General features: G+C 32.9%; 1 protein-coding gene across 5 annotated transcripts in view; it reads right to left on the bottom strand.

Moving 5' to 3' along the window:
* The window catches only part of PDS5A (PDS5 cohesin associated factor A), a 142,941-nt gene that overhangs the window by 41,383 nt on the left and 79,518 nt on the right, over positions 1-22,040 (bottom strand). For 4 of the 5 annotated variants that reach the window (XM_079152786.1, XM_079152789.1, XM_079152787.1 and 1 more), the window contains 9 exons: positions 21,169-21,284; positions 19,011-19,105; positions 17,575-17,720; positions 14,498-14,649; positions 13,093-13,206; positions 10,710-10,791; positions 9,482-9,530; positions 9,138-9,277; positions 1,436-1,551 (listed from right to left, as the gene is read on the bottom strand). In XM_079152786.1, coding sequence (XP_079008912.1) covers positions 1,436-1,551; positions 9,138-9,277; positions 9,482-9,530; positions 10,710-10,791; positions 13,093-13,206; positions 14,498-14,649; positions 17,575-17,720; positions 19,011-19,105; positions 21,169-21,284 — 1,010 coding nt within the window. Of the gene's footprint in view, positions 1-1,435; positions 1,552-8,546; positions 8,685-9,137; positions 9,278-9,481; positions 9,531-10,709; positions 10,792-13,092; positions 13,207-14,497; positions 14,650-17,574; positions 17,721-19,010; positions 19,106-21,168; positions 21,285-22,040 lie in introns of those variants that run through there. The other variant, XM_079152790.1, reaches the window with a different exon arrangement.

Below are 22,040 nucleotides of genomic sequence, written 5' to 3'. Positions count from 1 at the left end.
GAATGTGACTATATTTGGAGATAAGACTTTAAAGATTATTAACTGTGGAAAAGTGAAATCATACAGACAACCCATGAACTAATACAGCCACTGTTTCCATAAAACAAAGATTAGGACAGGATATAATTACGTGTAGAAAGAAAAAAACCATGTAAAGGCAGAGTAAGATGGTGGCCATCTGCAAACCAAGGAGAAAAGTTTTTGAGGAAATGAATCTTTCTGGTATCTTGACTTCTAGCCTCCAGAATTATAACAAAATAAGTTTCTATTGCTTATCCGATCAAGTCTGTGGTATTTTGTTATGACAGCACTAGCAAACTAATACAACCAGCATTTCAAAACAACCAGTGCAATGATTCACATAGGTGAAATAATTTAGTGGCTTGGGCACCAGAACCAGGTATCCGGCTTCTGAAAGTATGGAAAAAAAAACAAGTGCTACATAATATCCCAATATAGAAAGGAGATATATATCATGTCTATTGGAAAAAATGATTATTATTATTTTTTTTTAAAAGAGGCATTCACCATTCATATAGATATATCCAACAGGAATCATTAGAATGAACTAAAATGTCAAAATTATGGGAATAGTTAACAAAAAAAAAAAAAAATAGCTATCAATTAGTGCCTTTTGATACCAGGCTATTTTCTCTATTTCTCATAATCATCCAACAAAAAGATGTTATATGCATATTAAAATTGAAAATAAGTGAAAACTCTGATAAATTAGAGGACTCTTCTCAGAGTTTACAAAGTATACTTATGTTTTTGTTTTTTTGCAGTGCCAGGGATAGAACTCAGGATATCACACATACTAGGAAGCACTCTACCACTGAGCTACAACTTGGCCCTGGGCTTGTGTCTTTTTTTCTTAATTATTATTATTATTTTTTTTAATTTGTCGATGGACCTTTATTTTATTTATTTATATGTGGTACTGAGACTTGAATCCAGTGCCTCACACATGCCAGGCAAGTGTTCCACCATTGAGCCACAACCCCAGCCCTGGGCTTGTGTCTTGAAACCAAATTTGTTTAATGTCAATCCTGTCCTTTTTTAATATACCACATTGCTCTCACATGTCATGTCAAATGAACAGTAGTAAAATATACACTATAGAGTACTATGTAGCTATGTTTAAGAAAACTCAGAAGTTGGTTGATAGTCATACAGATCTAAAATTTTCTTGTGTTCTGAGTTTTCTTTAATGAGCACATACATATAGACTAAAAATAAACGCAAGAATTCTTATAAATAAAGTCAAAGATCATTAAATAAGTAGGCCTCTCTACAACTTAAATGTTGTGTGCTCCTACCATTAAAACAAAATAAAAGGTACATTTTTTAAGTCTCTATAGGGGCCCAGAATTTAAACTTAGAACACTGTAGTTTAGGATTATAATCTATTTTTAGTGTGTGTTTTCTAGCTTACCTTATGGCTTCTGAATCAATGTGCACAGGTGCAATTCTTTCCAAAAGAAATTTGACCATCTCTAGAAAAGGATTTGTTGGTTGCTTAGGATTTGCAAGTTTCCGAGCTATTTCTCTCTAAAGGAAGGAAAGAATTTTAACATAAGTAACTTTCATGTTTTTGAAAATAAAAATGACTAAGAATTTTAAAAAATTTAAAAATCGAAAACTAGTAGGAGTGAAAAATTTTGTTTCAGATTGACTAAAATTGATACATTGAGTAATCACTATAATCAGGACAGTGGAGAACAGAAAGGGATGATGTTTCTAAATAATTTCTGCTTTTTTAATTTAAAAAAAAATTTTTTAGTTGTTAGTAGACCTTTATTTATTTAAAATGTGGTGCTAAGAGTTGAACCCAGTGCCTCACACATGCTAGGCAAGTGCTCTACCACTGAGCTACGACACCAGCCCATAATTTCTGCTTTTTATCTCATATTTCTCTCCTGAAATTAATGTTTAGTAAACAACTTTGTTTTTGGTCGGGGGAGTACTGGGGATTGAACTGAGAGGTACTCTAGCACTGAGTTAACATTCCCAACCCTTGTTATTTTGAGTCAGGATCTCACTAAATTACTGAGGTTGGCCTCAGACTTGAGATCTTCCTGCCTCAGCCTCTTAAATTGCTAAGATTACAGATGTGTGCCATTCTACCTGGTTTTAACTACTTTTTTAACGCTCTACTTTTGAAAAAACATTTTGCTTCTTCATGAGTATGTTTCATTGGTCTTTATTATCTAATAATTTGATGGAACACTTTGTTTTCTTTTAAATTAATTTCTTCTTTAAAAGGGGGATATTAAAAAAGGGGGGGTGATTATTCAGCAAGTCACAGTGGCACATGTCTGTAGTCTCAGCTACTTGAGAGACCAAGGCAGGAGCATCCCTTTAGCTGAACCGTTTGAGGTCCACCAGGGCAACACAGGGAGATCTGGTTTAAAAATAAGAACAACAACAACAACAACAAAAACAAAAAACAACACTGAGAAAGGGTGATTGGGAGGATGTTCATAAGTGAATGAATATTTGTAACATTTTTCAGATCTGAAAGGACACAGCTGAGGAATCAGAACAATGCACTCCCCTACAATTTTTTATAACATGAACACAGAACTACTGCAAGCTGTTTGATGTACCCACATATAAAATAACTGTTTCAATTTAAGCTAAAAGATGGTGGCATTACATCTAATAGCCGCTACAGAGAAAGACATTCTTGTTGGAAGTTTCTGAAGAAGGGAAGGACTTTATAATTATAGAGACTGATTCCCTCAAAGGTTAAGACAAAATCTGTAATGTACTGGGCAATGGAAAAAAAGAAAAGGCTTTTAGTCAAACAATTCTTTTTAAATTGATTTTTAAAAAATTTTTAGTTCTAGATGGATATGATACCTGTGGTATTTTATTTATTTGTGCTCTACCACTAAGCTGAAACCCCAGCCCCTAATCAAATAATTCTGATGAGAAAGTATGTATTTTAACTGAGAGGATAACACCTATTAACCTTTTCTTTTTTTTTTTTTTTTTCCTGAGATTTTTGCTATGCTGTTCAGGCTGGCCTTGAACTTGAACTCCCACAATCCTGTTGCCTCAGCCTCCCCACTGGCCGGGATTACAGGCACACCCCAACAAGCCTGGCTAAATAACGCATGTTTAATGTGCTTTTAGAACTATAAAGCAGCAACAAATAGTAACTTCTCTATTTATAAACTTTTTCCATAAAACTTTTTAGTGATATCTTTGTATTAGAGGACAAAACTGAAAAGAAAAAAGATTTCTATTGTACACGTTAATGACATAAATTAATTATACAAATTACATTAATCTAAACATCAGCCATACAAGTTATTTGAGTATTAAGTTCAATGAGTTAAGTCATTAGGACTTCCCCAATTTATTTTAGCATGCTGTAATTAACCAGGGAAAATTTTATCATTTGAGAAAATAAAATATTTTATTCATGCTTAGTCCTTACATTGTGCTAAATCACAGATTCACATTTTACAATCTTTTAAAATTAGTGTTATTTAATACTTTGCAATCTTTTAAAATTAGTGTTATTTGGTGAGACATCCCCAAATCCTCCTAGTGTAAAATTTAGTTGTTTTAACTCAAGATAAATATTTCAGAGATTGCCTAACAACAAATGTGACTAATAGAAAATGCTAGGCAGACTGTACCATCAATGCTTTGGAATAGCTTACTAAAAAATGGAAAAACATATAGTTTAGTTATGATTAATGACGAATTAGTCATAATAGTTACTATGCGCAGAAGAAAGAAGTGCAAAGGAGAAAAACACACATTTGAATACAGTAATAGAACTACATAAAATATATCAAAGTATATAAGCAATAATACTAGACAAATAGTTTTTTTCTTTCTTTCTTTCTTTTTCCCCCCGTTTCTATGTTGCCTGGATTGGCCCAAGCTCACAATCTTCCTGGTTCAGCCTGCATAGGTGGCTAAGATTACAGACATATGCCATTCCACCCAGCTCAACGAAGAGATTATTAACACTTACATTTCCATATTCCTTTTTAATAGTCTTGCATTAGGTAATTGCTCATAACAATAATTTATGTAGGTAATAGGAAAACACACTTATTTTAGAATATAATGTGATAATCAATGTGATTTTGGGGATAAATAACAAATCAAGGTAGTTTGTGGCAAGTAAGAAGCAACAAATAAAAAGTTTTTCTTGTTTCCTTTACACTTTTAAGAAAAAACTTTCAGAAGCCAATACATACTTCTAATAAGCAAAAACATGTAAGACCAACAAGTTTTTCTAAATGAACAGTAGTTGAGTAAGCTTTAACCAAAAGTAACCATGTGCAATCCTTTTAGGAAACAGTTGGCAGAACAGGTTTAAAAAACTAACTTTATTTTCTGAAAACCTGAGAGTATTGTCAGAATTTTTGATCACATCTATGCAACAGTTTACAGGAACAAAAGTCCTATTGCTTTGTCACTCTACTAAAGCTCAGGAGACAAAGGTTGGTGATAGAAAATTGGTTTATTCAAGGCTGGGCCTGAGAAAGATAGAGACCTTTTTGTTTCAATCTCCATCTTTGTGGTTCTCGAGGATGGTTTTATAAGAGAAGGGTTACAGGGGACAAAAGGTAGGATATAAACACATGTAGATTTAGCTAGGCTGTGCTAGTCAACAATATGTCAGTTTTAGTTACCTTGGTGCCTACCTGGGTCAGTAGTTTCTCAGTTTCCATTCTCAGCATGAGGAAGTTCAGAATCAAAAGCAATTTGGAGCTTTTAATTTCAAAGGGGCTTTTACACTGCTAGTGCAGATTAATATTACTAATGCTTATTATTTACATAAGGTATTTAATATTCTTAAGGAATACTGAAGAAATAATCTATGATCAATAAGGTTATAATTTATTAACCCTATAATAATAAAAATAAAGGCTATAAAAATGTTATATCCATATCCCCTTGTACTTTTTTCTTATTTTGACAATAAAAAAATATTCACAGGGCTGGGGTTGTGGCTCAGTGGTATAGTGCTCGTCTTACACATGTGAAGCACTGGGTTCAATCCTCAGCACCATATAAGTGAATAAATGAAGTAAAGGTATTGTGTCCATCTACAACTAAGAAAATATTTTCAAAAAAGTATTCACTTCTTAGAAGTATTCTTTCATAGGCAAAGTAATTCCTCCTGTATTTTTTTTGTGTTTTTATAGCCAATCAAAATAATTCCTAAAAATATTTAATATTATCAGGTATTTTTTGCAGCTGGAATCAGTAAATTAGTTAAGAATATAATTTATTATAAGAAACAATTTTCAAAGGTTTAACTTCCATGTAAAAGTAAATGTGCATCATTGGTATTGAATAAAAAAATTAAAGCACTCAATGAGTGTTATGAAATATTATAAGTAAGCATCTCTCTCCCTTTTCCATCATATTTTTTTTCTATCTCCTCTAGGAGCTATAATTGTGCTAATAAATATCAACCAGGCATCAATCTCAGATTTCTAAACACAATTGCTCAAAGGCCACACATGGGTTATCTTCTATTCCTACAGAATCTGCTTTGATAGTCATCCAAGGTAGAAATACAGTAGCCCTTCTTGACATATTGGTCTAATTCCAAATTATTCTTTAAAAACCAACTCAGGAGTCACTTATAGAACAAGGCATTTCCTATTTCCATACCTTCCTGAGATGAGTGATGCTCTTTCCTGTTACCAAAGCATGATTCTATCAGAACACTTACCACATTGCATTCTTTATTGAAATCAACTCACCTGTGTCTGTTACCTAATCTGCAAGGTGGATGATAGGTCATGCATAATACAAATTACTAAATCATGCAGAGATTACAGTATAAACGTGGGTCTGGGGGTGTGGTTCAGTGGTAAAGTGCTTAGACACAGCAGGTACAAGGCCCTGGGTTTGCTATCCAAACAAACAAAATAAACAAACTATAAACAAACAATGTAAGCATGATCCAGGGAGAAAGGGACAAATAATAGTTGGATTTCTGAAGATACAATGTATATATAGATAACTGTAGGGAAGGGGGTTCTTAAGTGTGGTTCAAGAACTACACAACAGAATGACTTTGAGACTTTGTTAGAAAAGAGATTTGTGATACCATTTCACACCTGTTTTATGGGTCCCTACTGCTTTTCATCTATGTGTGAGACCATAAGAACTACCACTTCTTTAAATCTATACATAGTGAAGGAGGGCCTTGTATTAGTCCATATATAAAATTTCATCTTTACTTTTTTTTTTTTTTAATCCCAAGAGGTTGGTAATATTTACAGATGAAGAAAATGAGGCTCAGAGATGCTGAGTGACTTATTAATGGTCATATTAGTAGTTAAGTGGTATAGATGAAATTCAAAATTAGGACTACCTCATTAAATGTTAAATAAACAAGCTTCCTAAAATATCTTAAAATGTGGGAACTGGGGCTGGGGTAGCTCAGTTGGTAGAGTGTTTGCCTTGCAAGCGCAAGGCCCTGGGTTCAATCCCCAGCACCCCCCGCCCACACACACACACAAAGTAGGAACTACCATTATAGAAAGGCTATGGAAAAAAACAAATGAATAAAATAAAATAATAAAATAGAACAAAATAAAGAAAGGTCATGGAGCCATGCAAGTACAACTGAAATAGTGGCAAATATGTTGTCCTATAAAACCAAAGTTTGGAAATAAAACCTGAAGTATAAAATATAATACCATTCATTGCATACCCTCTTTACACTCACCAAACTTATGCACATAAGTTTTAATCCATAGTATGTCTCTGCTGATATTACTTACTCAAAGTATTCTCTAAAACTTTTTCAAGAATGTAACTCAGATAAAGGGGAGGAAATTATTAGATCTCCATTCCTACTGTTACTAAATACTATTCATCTCTGTGACATAAAACATGATTGTTTTTTAGAAAAACCCTCAAAGATGGAAACAAAGCTACACAGAATGACAGAAACCAAATATTACACTTATATTTTTTCCTTTATTCCATTCTTCAATGTCAGAATAAAACGATTAGGAAAAACAGGTAAGAGGATATCAGAGAAAATATGTAACTAACATACAGCAGCCCATGGGGGAAAGGACAAAAATGATAAATATTCTGGAAAATGGCAAGAACTTTTTCTTTTTTTTTTTTTTTGCGGAGCTGGGAATTGAACCCAGGGCCTTGTACTTACAAGTGACGTACTCTACCAACTGAGCTATCTCCCCAGCCCAAACTTTTTCTTTTTTCTTTTTTTTAATTGTAAACAAATGGGATACATTTTGATTCTCTGTACATGGAGTAAAGGCATACCATTCGTGTAATCATACATTTACACAGGGCAATGCCAAACTTTTTCTAACAATGGTTGTTTTCCTGAATGTTTAAAAGGTGTCATAAGTTCTACTTTTCAGAAGAAAGCAAACAGATAAATTAAATAATGTACTCAAGTTACACACAATGCTAACATAAGACCTAGGAAGGAAGGAACCATTACTATACTTTCTCTAGTGCAAATGCAATCTTCATCTCTATTTTCCCAATTCCTAAAATCAGAAGCACTTACTGGCTACACTGCCATGGTTACTTATTGGTTCCATTCATACTCAGATATTGTGGTTTATGGCTAGAAACATCTGCTTTGCATACAGTTTTTAGAATTGGAAAATCTTAGATACTTATGGTCTGAAAAATAGGAGAGATGCATGTTTCTGTTATTTTTTTCCCCCCAAACTCAGTTTCTGTTTCTGAGACATTTGATTTTTCTAGGTCCATATTTCTTGAACAGTGCTTGGTTTGTAATAGTTCTTGCAAAGAATGATGTATTGTATAGAAAGAGTGCTATCATGGATCTATGAGATACAGGGCTCTGCTTGCAGCTCAGCCACTTGAACTTGTGAAAACTCTGGATGAGAAATTTCTCTTTCTTTAAATTCAATGTCTTTCTCTGAAAAATGAAGTGGTCACGCAAAATATCTCTGAGGTATCTTCAAGCTATTTTGCTCAATGATTCAATTACATCAGATCCCCCCCACACCCCTCCCCCCAATACTCTGAAACTGGAATTGTAGATGCCGAAGAGGTAAATGAAGCCTTTAAGAGTGGTTTGCAAATCATTCATCTTGGAGGTGCAAAGGTTTACGTAGTCTAGACAATTGGAGCATCCATATTATTAGGCACAACAGAAGAGTATTCCTGCCTCCCTAAATTGGCTTCTCCACATGTACTCCTAAACACTGATCTATTTAAATCCCTGACTGAATAAAAGATACCTGTTCTATGCTCCCAGATCACTTTGTATATTTACCTATTATAATCCTTATCCTTTATCACATATTTAAATAATTACATCAACTCTAATCCTTTTTTAGAACAGAGACATAAATATCTAAAATAATTACCTTTGTCTTATTCATCTTTGTAAGCCTGGTCTCAAGCATAGTGTTTGTCATATATGTGTAATATCATAAGAACTACCATTTATTAAATCTGGGACCCTATATATACATATATATATATATATATCTATGAATGTATATATAGATAGATGAGGAAAACGAGGCTCAAAAATATTGAATAACTTACTAAAGGTCATATTGGTAGTAAATGGTATAGCTGAAATTCAAACTAGGACTCTGTCTCAGAAAATGCTGAGTAAATGAACGGATGAAGATTTCTTTCCTGATATTTTCAATGATGCTGGTTTTCTATAAAATAAGGAGTCCAAGAATAGAATGAGGACAAAAGTCTACATAGGAATTTATCTTATCTATAAATGAAATCACATATATGACAACATTTCTATTGCTGATTTATTACAGGGGTTATTTCCATGCTAACACACAGGAAAAGAAAATGCATGCACATAAGCATTTAAATAATTCTTACCATTTATTCAATGAATATCTACTAATTACAAGATACTTAATCTTACTCAATTATAGGACAAAACTCTGGCTTACATCACTAATTTTTTCCTGGAATGTGGCTAGAGAAAGAGTGTTAAGTAAAGAGAACTAAGTTGACTACAGATACACTTCTCAGTAATTCAGGGCTCATACTACTATTAAATTCACACAAAACACTAAATGTCAAAAGGCTTTAATACAGATTTCTGTAAATAAGATAGGAGAACAAATGTAAAAGTATAATTTACTAACCACACAAATGTCTGCTTGTTTGCAAGAACAGGTTGGGCTGATTAATAACTCCAACTGAGACCGTAGTTTCTCATCATCACCAAGAACTTGGTTAAATTTCTTCACAAAATCTTGTGCTTTCCCAGGATCAGGCAAATTCTCTATAAAATTAGAGGGAACCAATATTAGGAAAGAAAACTACTAAACTGAAACCAAGTGTCCTAAAAATTCATCAAAAGAAGACCAGACAAACTGGTTCTTAGAAATAAAGAATTATTTTTCTTAGCATTGATAGTCTTATTGGATGAACTAATGGTCTGTTTTGATGTATATTATATATTTACTGGGTGAATAAACATACTCACTTGCTATGGTCATCAGTTTTCCAAACATAGCAGAACAGTTAGCCTCTGACTGAAATTTGAAATAGAAAAGAAAGGACAACCAGTCATACATACTAATTTCTATAAGAAAATACAATATACATATACAATTCATTATTGTATATGCTTCATGGTTTTAAAAAAAACTTTATCATAATCTACCTATTGAAAATGGTTTATCTATCTACACACTAAGTTAACAGCAAATAATTGTGGAGAAGCAACAAACTTTTAAGACAAATAGAAGGAAAGAAGATGTTAGTAGGAAGGTCTTGAAAACTATCTAAAAAGTAGCCAGGCATGATAGTATGCACGTGGATTCCCAGCTACTCAGGAAGGCTGAGGCAGGAGGATAGGATCATTTGAGCTGAGGTGTTTGGGACCAGTTTGGGCCCTATTTTTTGACAGTGTTAGGTATTGGACCCAGAGCCTCACACATGCTAAGCAATCACTCTACTATGGAGCAACATCCTTACTCCTTGGTATTGTTTATTTTGTAACAAGGTCTTGCTAAGTTGCCCAGGCTGGCTTCAAATTTACCATCCTCTCTTGACTCAGTCTCCCAAATCACTGGGATTATAGGTGTGTGCCACTATGTCCAGCTGAGACCACCATCTGTTAAAAACTCAGAATAACTGTCTCTTCAAAAAGTATTTCCTTTAACTATTATAATAAAAAGAATTAATTAATAATTTATGTTAAATTGGAATAATTTGGGAAAGAAGTTGGTAATCCCCAAGTTGATCCCCAAGGGTGACCTTTTTTTGGGAACTTTTATTAGAACATAGTCAGTGCCCATTAATTTATGAGTGCCTATGACTGCTTTTGTACTACACCAAGAAAGAGTTGAATAGCTGACCAGCAATTACATGAATGGCAAAAACTAAGTTTTTACTATCTGGTTATTTACAAAAACGGTTTGACAAGCCCCTCCTCTAACATCCCTGGGTCCTTGAGGAATCTGTCTATAGTCTCCAGGTTAAGAATACTGTTCCAGCAAACATAGTTAAAAGTCCATTAAGAATATTCAAGTTTTTTCCACCTGCCTTCCAAAACCTTTCAGTAGAATTTGTTATTTTGACACATTATAGGATTGATTTTCTATACTGATTTTACATTGAAGGAATAAGAAAATATGACTTTTGTATACTACTACATAAAAAGTTAATCATGACAATAGCGTATGAATTTAAACAAATCATGAACCTACCGTAGGCTGCTTGTGCAAATCCAATAGTTCGCGTACATGACTTCGAAGCATGTTCTGACATTTCCACATTTCATTGAGAGCTCTGTAAATAAAATTATGAGTATGAAAAAAAATTATGTAACATTTTTGCAAATTATTCAACTTAATTTTCTGTTGTATGGTGTATAAACACTATTTTTCTATATGTATATAAAATTTTAAGCAAAAATCTTTATTTATTAATATTTAGGACAGTATAATATAAATGGTAAATAGAAAACGCCTTTATAAGAGGAATTTATTATTTTGTTTTTATTTTTTGTGGTCCTGGAGATGGAACCTAAGGTCTTATCCATGCTAGGCAAACTGTCTACCACTGAGAAGAAATACCTGAGAACAGAAGGATCTTGCCAGTTAAATAAAATAAAGAGATTCAGAGGTAGTTAGAAAGTTCTGGTCTAAGAAATGCTATAGTGTCAATGTGTATGGCACATACAGAAAACTGAAAAACATTTATGTGCTTGGACTACATGAGAAAGCTGTAGCATACCACAGACAAGAAGCAGATGACAAAGGCCTTTTTGAATGCTAGGCTAAGGAATCTATATGAAGGGATACAAACCATTTATAAAAGTGACTTAGAAATAGATTGAAGAAGACAAATTTAAATGGACTGTGTATTTATTTATTCTATATTCTTTTCTCTCCATAATTATAGACTTTCTTTTCTCACATATGCCCTCCACACTTCCAGGTGCCCAGAACACTCTGAAAAATCATTCTGAGTGCTCTTGGCCAGTTATTTAGAAATATAAAAGGATATCAAAACCTTATGCCAAGTTGGGTGCATTGGTGTATATCTGAAATTCTAACTACTTAGGAGGCTATAGCAGGAGATCTCAAGTTCCAGGCACCAGTCTTGGCAAATTAGTGAGACCCTGTTCTAAAAAGGGCCACAGATGTAGCTCAGTGTGGTAAAGCACCTCTGGGTTCAATTCCCAGTACCACAAAACTCACATACATACAAACCTTTAGGCAAGCATTTTATCATCAGGAGTGAGCATTAATAATCACTTATAAAGCTGTTAAAGAATGATGGCTAATGCCTCCTGAAATGATACATCAAGGATATAACTTTACCTTTGAGGAATTTCTGATGAAAATGCATGATCATAATCTAATAATGAGAAAGCATCAAAATAACCCAAATGAAGACCACATTATACAAAATAATTGGCCTACAAAATACTCTTCCAAAAAACATCAGTCATAAAAAACAGACGGAGCAATAGTTCCATATGTAATATTTAATCCCAGATGAGAGAAACCTGTACATGATATGAACAACTGAGGAGATTTGAACACATATAGTGGATTCGACAATTGTAATAATGTTATATATTTTTATTTTGACAAGGTTCTGTAAGAAAATATCCTTGCTTATAATGAATCAACACTACAGTATTTATCTCTAAAGGGATCCACATGTCTGCAAATTATTCTCAAATACTTGGTAGGAAAATGTGTAAAGAGACAAAATGTGTATATAGAAATTCCAAATGGTTGAAAATGATGGTTCTGGGTAGAGAGGATATAACAACATTTTCTATTATTCCTGTTACTTTTCTGTATATTTGAAATTGTATGCAAGTTAGTTTTATGCCTATATATATATATACACACACACACATAAATATACTTTTATAAATATATGTTGAAATGCAAACTCAAGAGAGTTAAAATTCTTAATACAGAACTCAATTGTTTTATGTGCATGTTTAATTGACAAATTATTATTATGATTATTATTTTGGTGGTACTGGTACTGAGCCTAGGGGTACTAAACTACATCCTCAGCCCTTTTTATTTTTTATTTTGAGATGGGGTCTAAGTTGCCCAAGGTGGCCTTGAGCTTGTGATCCTCTTGCCTCAGTCTCCTAAATCACTGGGATTATAGGTGTGCACTATCACCATGGCCGGCTCCAAGCAAAATTATTAATAGTGCCTCCTTTCAGTCTTAAAAATATTCATTAGACAATTATATGGTCATCCTATTAGAGATTATGAAGATATGTTCTCAAAAAAGCACTACTCATTTCTTAGTTTAGTACTTAGAATGAAAGGATAAAGGAGAATAGTATAATTTAGATACCCATCAGGTATTCTGACATGGGGACTTTGTTGAATGTCTGAGAACATATTATGACCCAGTTGACAAATACACTTATGAATATAGGAAAAGCTTTGCAGATGACTAATCTGAATTTAAATAATATTTTCTCTATAAATATTTGCCTGAGTTTCTTGATTCAAATAGAATAACCCCGTAAACAATTAATTAGATAAGATGAAGTAATTTTATGAAATCTTAAGAAATAATTCAGTCATTTGAAAAGTAACTTACTTTACAGCATTTGGATCCAAACTAGCATATAAATAATATAAGCATTTCATTCTCTCTTCTGTTTCCAGATTGTGGGGCACGAGATACTGAGCAAAAATTTTCTCTACCAATAGTCTGTGAAACAAGAACCAAAAAGCACAATTATTTTATTTTTAAGTGATAATAATCATTTTAACCATTTTGTACTAAAGTAATAGTGAGAGCTCTGTGTGCACATCTGATGGAAAACATCAGGATATGATTGGTTCCTTCCAATGGAAGATATTCTATAGTTATTTTTAAATTTGAGGCAGTTACCACTTGTGGGCTTAATTTATAATGTGTCATTATGAAACTTTTATTCTAGGATGGTTAAATGTTATTCCGAAACACAGGGTAGGCTGTTCTACCCATTCTTCAACAGTACAAAACTGTAACAAATTAGTTAACACTACATATAAAGCTATGATTCCAAGTATAATTGTCAAGAAACTTATTAATGGCCTCTGATTAGAGTTCACCTCCTTTCCCATGTTGCCACATAGGGAAACAGGAGGATCTCCTTTCTAATACTTCCTGAAGATGTGAATATTTGATTTTTCTTATCTCTATAATCTGAATTCCTTATCAATACTGGAATATTCTTTTTCCTAAACTTATATCTATTATTCAGTATTACTGGAATAAGAAAACACAAGAGCTCTTCATTAACCAAGGAAATACATTATCTGTGATACCCAAGTAGTCACTCTAATTCAATAAAACACTGAAAAGTAGTTTTCGAAAAGCAAGTATCATTAGTACAATCCAATACAAAATTCTAAGTAGTATTCAGAAAATGAAAAGAACATAATAGTTCTTCTACTGGTAATCACAGTATTGCAAAAAGGAAAACTAAAAATTATGAGTTATCAAACAGTGCTCTATCGCAGGCAAAGAAAGGGCCAAGGTGCTTTACATTCATTATTTTGTTTAATCCACATAATAATCCTGTAAGAAGGACATTATTATTCCTCCTTTTTATGTTAAACTGATAAGCACAAAAGTGAAATCATAAGGGCCAGAGTAAACAGTTGGTCTCTGGTCTGCCTAACTACAAAGTCCTTGCCTAGTTCACATGATTTTGCTGCCTTATAATCTTGGACATTATCTTATTTAAACATAGTATGTAAGAACTTGTAGAAAGTGGGGCTGGGGTTGTGGCTCCGTGGGAGAGCACTTGCCTAGCATGTGTGAGGCACTGGGTTTGATTCTCAGCATCATAAATAAGTAAAATTAAGGTTCATCAACAACTTAAAAATTTAAAGAAAAGAATTTATAGAAAGTGATGTCTAAATTTAGAAATAAAGTATTTAAAATTAGATATAAAGATATTTAAAAATGAAAAGTAGTTTTACATTCAATCATTCTACCAACATAGACTTACTTGTCATCAATGCTGTTCTGATAATAAATATGCAAAAGTTTGTCCTTTATCCAGCTGACTTTCTCTGCAGCTTCCTTTCCTGCTTCACCATGAAGACAGTATTTCTTATAAAGCTGAGCCAGACCCATCATAGCTTCTTTTCTTACTCGCCACTAGAAAGTATAACATTTATTAGATAAGGAAGATACCAAATTGCCTAATAATCTGCAAAAACTGTCACGGCTTTACTAGGTTGCACCATCAGTCTTAAATATATATATACACACTATACACACACACACACACACACACACACACACACAGTAATGCTATATATATATATATATATACACACACACATAAATATATAAACACAATATTTCTTTTATAACAGGTTTTACTAACCATTTTAAGTGTGTTCTTATTTAGAAACCAAACTACTTTAGAAATTTTCCAGTGGAGATACTGCTAAATGATCTACTAATTTTTTATTCTCTTTCAAAGCCAAGCAACAGTAAACCCTACAGAAGATTTCAACTGATTCTCTATATTAAAGAAAAAAAAAAAAAAACCAAACATATATATGTCCAGTTTTAAATGTAAAAGACAAAGGATATATTTCACTCTACAAACAAAACTCTTATCAACTAAAATGTTTTAGTTCTCAGTTTTTCCTTTCTGATGTTAACCCAGAATAAGAAGAACAAAGTTCAATACCAAGAACACTGAGACTACAATATTGGAAAGGACTTCAGTGATCATCTTATTTTGTAGACATAAAAGGCAAATGATTTACACAGGCATGTCCTAGTTAGTGAAAGACTCTGGGATTTCTAGAGGTTGGTATGGAAGAATTACTAGAGAAGGAAAGAATAGTGGTAGAAGGAGGGTGGACAGGGGGAAAAAAAAAAAAAGATCTTCAAAAAACCTAACATGAGTGCTGGCAGTGGAGCTCAGTGGTTTGCCTAGTATGTGTGAGGCCCTGGGTTTGATCCTGAGCACCAAAAAAAGAACAAAAAAACCTAACATGAAGACTATGCCAAGATATAAGAAAAACAATAACCAAAAATATATTTCTCTCAATAATGGGATTTTTAAATACTCAAGTCAGTACTTATAAATTTTTTATTTTTTCATTTTTACCTACTTAGTGGATGGAATAATACTTTGATTTTATACAACAGGTTAACAGATCCCTTGTTTATTTTTTTAATTTTGAGATAGGGTCTCACTAAGTTGTCTAGGCTGGCCCATCTCAGCTTCCAAGTCACTGAAATTATAGTCAAATACCACCAGGTCTGGCAGTAGATGCCTTCTGATATTTCTTAAACCAAAAACTGTATGTTGTGGAACATAAGATTAAATCCTGTTCCCTCTTTATATAGGAGAAAACAATTGTTAAAATGGCTAGTATGGAACTTATTAGTCCAAAATCCAGGTCTAAAAATGTCTAGTAAGTGCTATTAAGACACATAATGCAGTTTCAGTTAGGAAGAGTCATTTATTCAACTCCTTTGAAACCATGAAATATTAATAGGAGTGAAATTTTTCTAAAAGGAGCAAATTACACAAGTGGCAATAACTTACCTGGGAAGAAAAGAGGGCAGTGCCAATTAACAATCAGCTAGAAAGTCATTTCATTTACGTTAAAGCCAAAATGAAAAAAACCTTCGAAGTCAGAATTACTAACACAGTTGAATAAATTAAAACACTTTTTTTGGGAGGGGTGAGGGTGGGTATTGAACCTAGAGGCACTCTACTAGTGAGGTACATCCCCAACCCTTTTGTTTTTCAATTTTGATACTGTTTCTTACTTAGTTACACAGCCTGGCCTTGAATTTGTGATCCTCTTGCCTTGAAATCACCCTCCCAAATCACCAGGATTATATTCAAGTGCCTCCACACCTGGCCAGTGTGTATTTTTTCAAACATCTGCCTCTTGACTTTTATTTTTTTGTACTGAGAATTGAACCTGGGGTGCTTTACCACTGAGATACATCCTCAGTTCTTATTTTTTGTTTTGAGATAGGGTCTTACTAAGTTGCTGAAGCTGGCCTTGAATTTGTGATCCTCTTGCCTTAGCCTCCCAAGTCACTGGAATTATAGCCATTATGTGCCATCCTGCCCAGCCTTTTTTTTTTTTTTTTTGATTATGTGGATTTTTTTTTCAAGTTGTCAACAGGCCTTACTTATTTATTTATATGTGGTGCTGAGACTTGAACTCAGTGCCTCACACATACCAGGCAAGTGCTCTCTCACTGAGCCACAACTCCAGCTGCCTGCCCAGCCTCTTATAACTACTTAAAAAAGAAAAACATGAAGACCTCTTGCTATATTTCAAAACCAACTGTTTCTCCACCCTGAAATTATAGCTAAACTACACTTTTCTACAGGATAGTTGGGCAATTATTGTTAAAGATATTAATTAGCAAATATATGCTTAATCAGCCTGCTTTGCATTTCTGTCTCTTACTTATGGTTAACAGTGCTATTCCTTAGCAACTGCTAATGCTGTTCTTAGTATTACTTTTCCTTATCGATTCATGTTTCTAATGACATCAAATGAAAAAACTATCTTGATGTTTTTGAGATAGGATCTTGCTAAGTTGCTGAGGCTGGTCTTGCACTTGGTGTCCCCCTGCCTCAGACTCCTGAACTGCTGAGATTACAAGTGTGCACCAACAAACCCAGTTGGAAACATCACTTTCTAAGTAACTATGATGGTGTTTTTGTTCAAAGAAAGACAGACCCAGCTAAGTTATATCAGATTGTAATAAATGAAAATGTCGACTTTAAGAAATAAATATGTGATCAAAATATAGAATAAAACTTTGTTTAATTTACCTGTTCTTTTATAAAGAAATGCTAAAAGAGAAACCATACCTAAAATATGAAAAACCCTAGAATCCAGTGTACTCATTCATAAAGACAATATGGATGAGAAATAATCAATTTCACATTGTTACTAATCTGATTTTCAAAGAGAAAGTTTTAATTGTTATTATGGGTAATAATTCTTATTATAGAAGATAATACCAATTGTATTTAGCAAATAAAACACAGTAAAATAAGGAAGAATAAAATTCCTCAGATTTTACCCGTTTATCCAGTGTTCTTTCCCTTACAAATCCAAGCAGTTGATCATTTACTAAGGCAAGGTCTCTTTTGGCTGCTGTTATTATAGTAACGATGACATCATGACGAATAGCTTCTTCTGGATCATGTGATCTAACTTTCAAATATTCTGTAATTAAAAAAAAAAAAAAAAAAACTTAAGCTCCATGTTAGCTATATAATGTCATGATTCAGAATTACAGAAAAGACTACTGTTTTTAGCATTTGTCCATACTAAGACAATGTCAGTAAAATGTGGTATGAATAAAAATAATTTTAAGGTCCTACTACTCTGTAATAATCATAAATCTGCATAGCACATCTTAGTAAACAAGGTTATTTTTATATGCATAAATCTGCATAGCACATCTTAGTAAACAAGGTTATTTGGAAAAGTCAAATCCCAACACAGTATCTGATTTATACAGTTTGGAGTTGCAGTTACAAATTGAAAAACTTGAAGAAGAGTAAAAATGCTTATAATGAGTTAGCTGATAGGTATATACCTGTACCATTAATGATATAAATTAAAATCCAGAGTATTTTGTAATCTTTTTAAAAAATTCCTGAATAGGCAGGATGCAGTGGCCCACGCCTGTAATCCCAGTGGCTCATGAGGCTGAGGCAGAAGGACCAAGATTTCAAAGCCAGCCTCAGCAACTTGGTGAGGCCCTACGCAACTTAGCAAGATCCTATCTCTAAATAAAATATTAAAAAGGGCTGGGGATATGGATCAGTGGTTAAGTGTCTCCCTGGGGTCAATTCCTGGTACAAAAAACGAATGGAAAAAAAAAAGCTCTGAATAACTTACAATACAAACTAAATCAATGCAAAAAGTATCATTTCCTCTGGTTTTTAGTAAACAGCAGAATTTTGCTAGAAGCTACTATTTGCTATAATCAAATAGGTAGCTTTTTAAATGTTCTGTTTAACTGAAGAAACAAATTCTAGTTTAATTCAGAAAATTGCTTTTCTACTTTTTTTTTTTTTTTTTTTTTTTGCCGTACTGGGGATTGAACCCAGGGCCTTGTGCTTGCAAGGCAAGCACTCTACTGATTGAGCTCTCTCCCCAGCCCCTGCTTTCCTACTTATTATTGTATATATTACTATATTTAATTATATAAATATAATGATTTGTGCCCAAATCTACCTCCTTAAACTATGATTTCTGTTTATTGTTTTTTTCTTTGGCATACTGGGCCAAACTATATCTTCTAAAAAATTCAAAAGGATCAAGATGATGAAGAATTCAAATGTAATTTTATCTTATAAAGCAAGACATCATATCCTGGTGCATGAGAAAAAGAGACCTGAAATCATGATAGAATTAAAATCTATTCAGAAACTGAAGCTAGATCATAGCCTGCATGTAAAAATTATTTGTGTGATTACTCTATTTGCAATAAACCAGATAGCTTACCTGTGAGATCTTTTGCTAAATCTGGGTGATTCATTAAACAATGACTGGCAAATTTCACACTTTCTAATCTCACAGGAACATGAATGTCATTAAATCTATATAGGAAAAAATTGCTATGTATTAATTCTAGGGCACAACAATTTTCAAATAAGATATCTAACATGCAAGTACTTATAAAAACAACAATAGTGACTGAATAGAAAATACATTGATTATAATGACAGCTAATATGTTCTGATGAGAATATAAAGTACAGTAACAAGCTACAAGACATCATTTTACAGAAACATTTCTGAAATGTTTTACCATGATAAAAGAAAGATAAACAATATAAACTTATCTGTGACTAATATAACTCTCCATTTCATAGATCTAAAACTCAAGATTATTGTTTTGCTATGTAATAAACAAAAAATGAATATTCAAAACACAAACTCTGCTTGGGAAAAAAGTTTATAAGAGGAAACTATTGGGGAATTTGGGGTAGAAAGCAAACCATATGTAAGAGTAAGATCCAGAGGCTAAAATAGGACTGCATAAAATGATTTGCATTTCCTCATCTGGTTTGGACTGACTTGTAAAAACGCTTTTATTTTTTTCCGTTTTTGGTACAAGGGATTAAACACAGAAGCACTTTACCACTGAGCCATATCCCCAACACTTTTTATTTTGAGACAGGGTCTTACTAAATTGCTTAGGGCCTTGATAAATTACTGAGGCTGGCCTAAAATTTGCGACCCTCCTGCGTGGCCCCCTGCAGTGGGATTACAGGTGTGCACCATTATGCCCAGCAGTAAAATGCTCTTTTAAAGGTCTTGTTTAAGAATTCAGTTAATATGAAAAAAAACGATATATAATAAAGATAGGCTGAGGAATTCAAATTTAAAATAGACTGGGCAACTTTTAGAATGTATTTATTAGTGATAAATAATATGATTTTGGGCTGGGGGTATTGCTCATTGATAGTACACATGCTTGCATATCGCAGCTCAGGGGGTTTGGGGCAAGGATAATAATATGATGCTAAATAAAAAGGTAATTTTCAATTTTTGAAATGAGATCAGAAAATATTCAAGTAAACTTATTTAATAAATGTCTTAATGTCTATAGCCTTCTTGTACTTTCTTATGCAGAGCTAATTTTTGTATTTTAATAAAATCTGATATTTAGTATTTATAATTTTTCAAGTGCTAGAGAAAAAATTTTGATCAAGTATAAAAACATATTATAATTAAAGAAAATAATACAGAAGAGATAAAATAACTTGTTCCTATGAATCAGAGATACATCTCCAGAGTGATATAGCAGAGAAAATAAAATAATTAATGCTTAAAAAACATATGCTGATTTTCATTTTACAAGTACCCCAAGTGGAAAATATACCCTTGCATTTTTGCTTGAATGATCAAGCAATAAATATTGATCAGTAGGATAGGGAATACCTCCTCTGTAACCTTCTAAGAGCAGTTGCTTCATTGCCTCTATTATAAACTCTTCTGGAATCAAGTTTAAATATTCAAATATTCAGATCTTCTATTAAGACCTTCAAGATGGTCTGTTCTGAACAAGTAACTGCTGAGATATAATTATGTCATTGTCAGACATTTCACAAATGTAGGATTATTTGTCAGGGTTATTATAGTAAATTTACTCTAAGAAAAATTAGCTCATCATCAAAAAATCAGTTGAACTAAGGATGAATTTCAAACGTTCCCCAAAATACTAATACTAAATATCTACTTTTTAATTAACTTTTGAAACAAAAGTATCAAGACCAATAATATTTTTCATCTCAGTCAAACAATTATACCAAATTAGTTGAGAACACATCATACAATTAGATAAAGATACTGAATTCTTTTACAAAGGACTAGTGTTTTCACCTGAAAAGGTTTTGGAAAAAAAAATCTCAAGATTTTTAGCACATCCTGAGATGATGTCTACCTATTTCAAAACACTTTTTGGCATAAAAGTTTTACACGGTTAAACAAACTTTAAAAAAAATGGGCTTCCAATTTATTCTATAAGAAAATTTTCCACACAAATGTTAATGAAATCAACAAACATTAATTAAGGTTCTGGTATGTGTAGTTATAATCAAGTGGACCCAACTGAATAGGCCCCAAGATACAGAAGTCTGAATTTCATGTTCCCTTACCGTCCAAGAAAACATTGCCAAAGAGGTCGATTCTGTGTGGCTAAATCAGAATCTTTAGATCCAAATAATTTAGCTAGAAGTCGAACAACAGCTAATCGTTCTTCTCCATCATTGCTCTTAAAAGGGAAAAAAGAAAATAAAGAAAGCTTGAGTTTTAGTGTTCAGATTACAAAAAAAGAAATATTCTTCAAAACATATAACTTAATATTTCTGTTTATAATTGTGAATACTTTAAAATATCATGTGCTCTCAATTACTATGGAAAATTTATTCCAAGTGAGACCATCTAGCACTTTGTTCTTATCTCACGTTCTCCCAATTGCTTATTTAATGCCTACTTCACTGCTTACTTATAATTTCACATTTGTAAAAATGTAAAGATATTTCATTCAATTCTGATATTGTCTAAAGCTCTAGAAAACAAAAATTCTGTTAAGGACCAAGCTGCACATAATTCCAGCCCTAATAAGCTTTCTTTATAAGAATTCTATCCTTCAACATTAATATAGATTAAGATTTCAATATGTAAAATTTTCATCAAGTATCTACTACTCACTGAAGAACAGGATACTGAATAATATCATGATTCAGGAAAACTCATTTTAATAACAGTAACAATCTTAAGAGGATCTAAAAGGTCAGATGACTTGAACACTACAAAAAAGCAAAACTTACTAATTTTTTGGTAATAGTCTCCTATTTTCTTATAATGAACCAATATATGCTATGAAATTCTGTTCCAAATCAGGAGTGGTGGTGCATGCCTACAATCCCAGTGACATGGGAGGCTGATGCAGGAGGATCCAAAGTTTGAGGCTAGCTTTGGAAAATTAGTGAGGCACTGTCTCAAAAAATAAAAAGGGTTAGGGATA

Source organism: Sciurus vulgaris (genome assembly GCF_902686455.1).
Source record: "Sciurus vulgaris genome assembly, chromosome: 9".
Lineage (NCBI taxonomy): Eukaryota > Metazoa > Chordata > Mammalia > Rodentia > Sciuridae > Sciurus > Sciurus vulgaris.
Note: the sequence above shows the minus strand (reverse complement) of the source record. Positions and strands in the feature narration are given on the sequence as shown.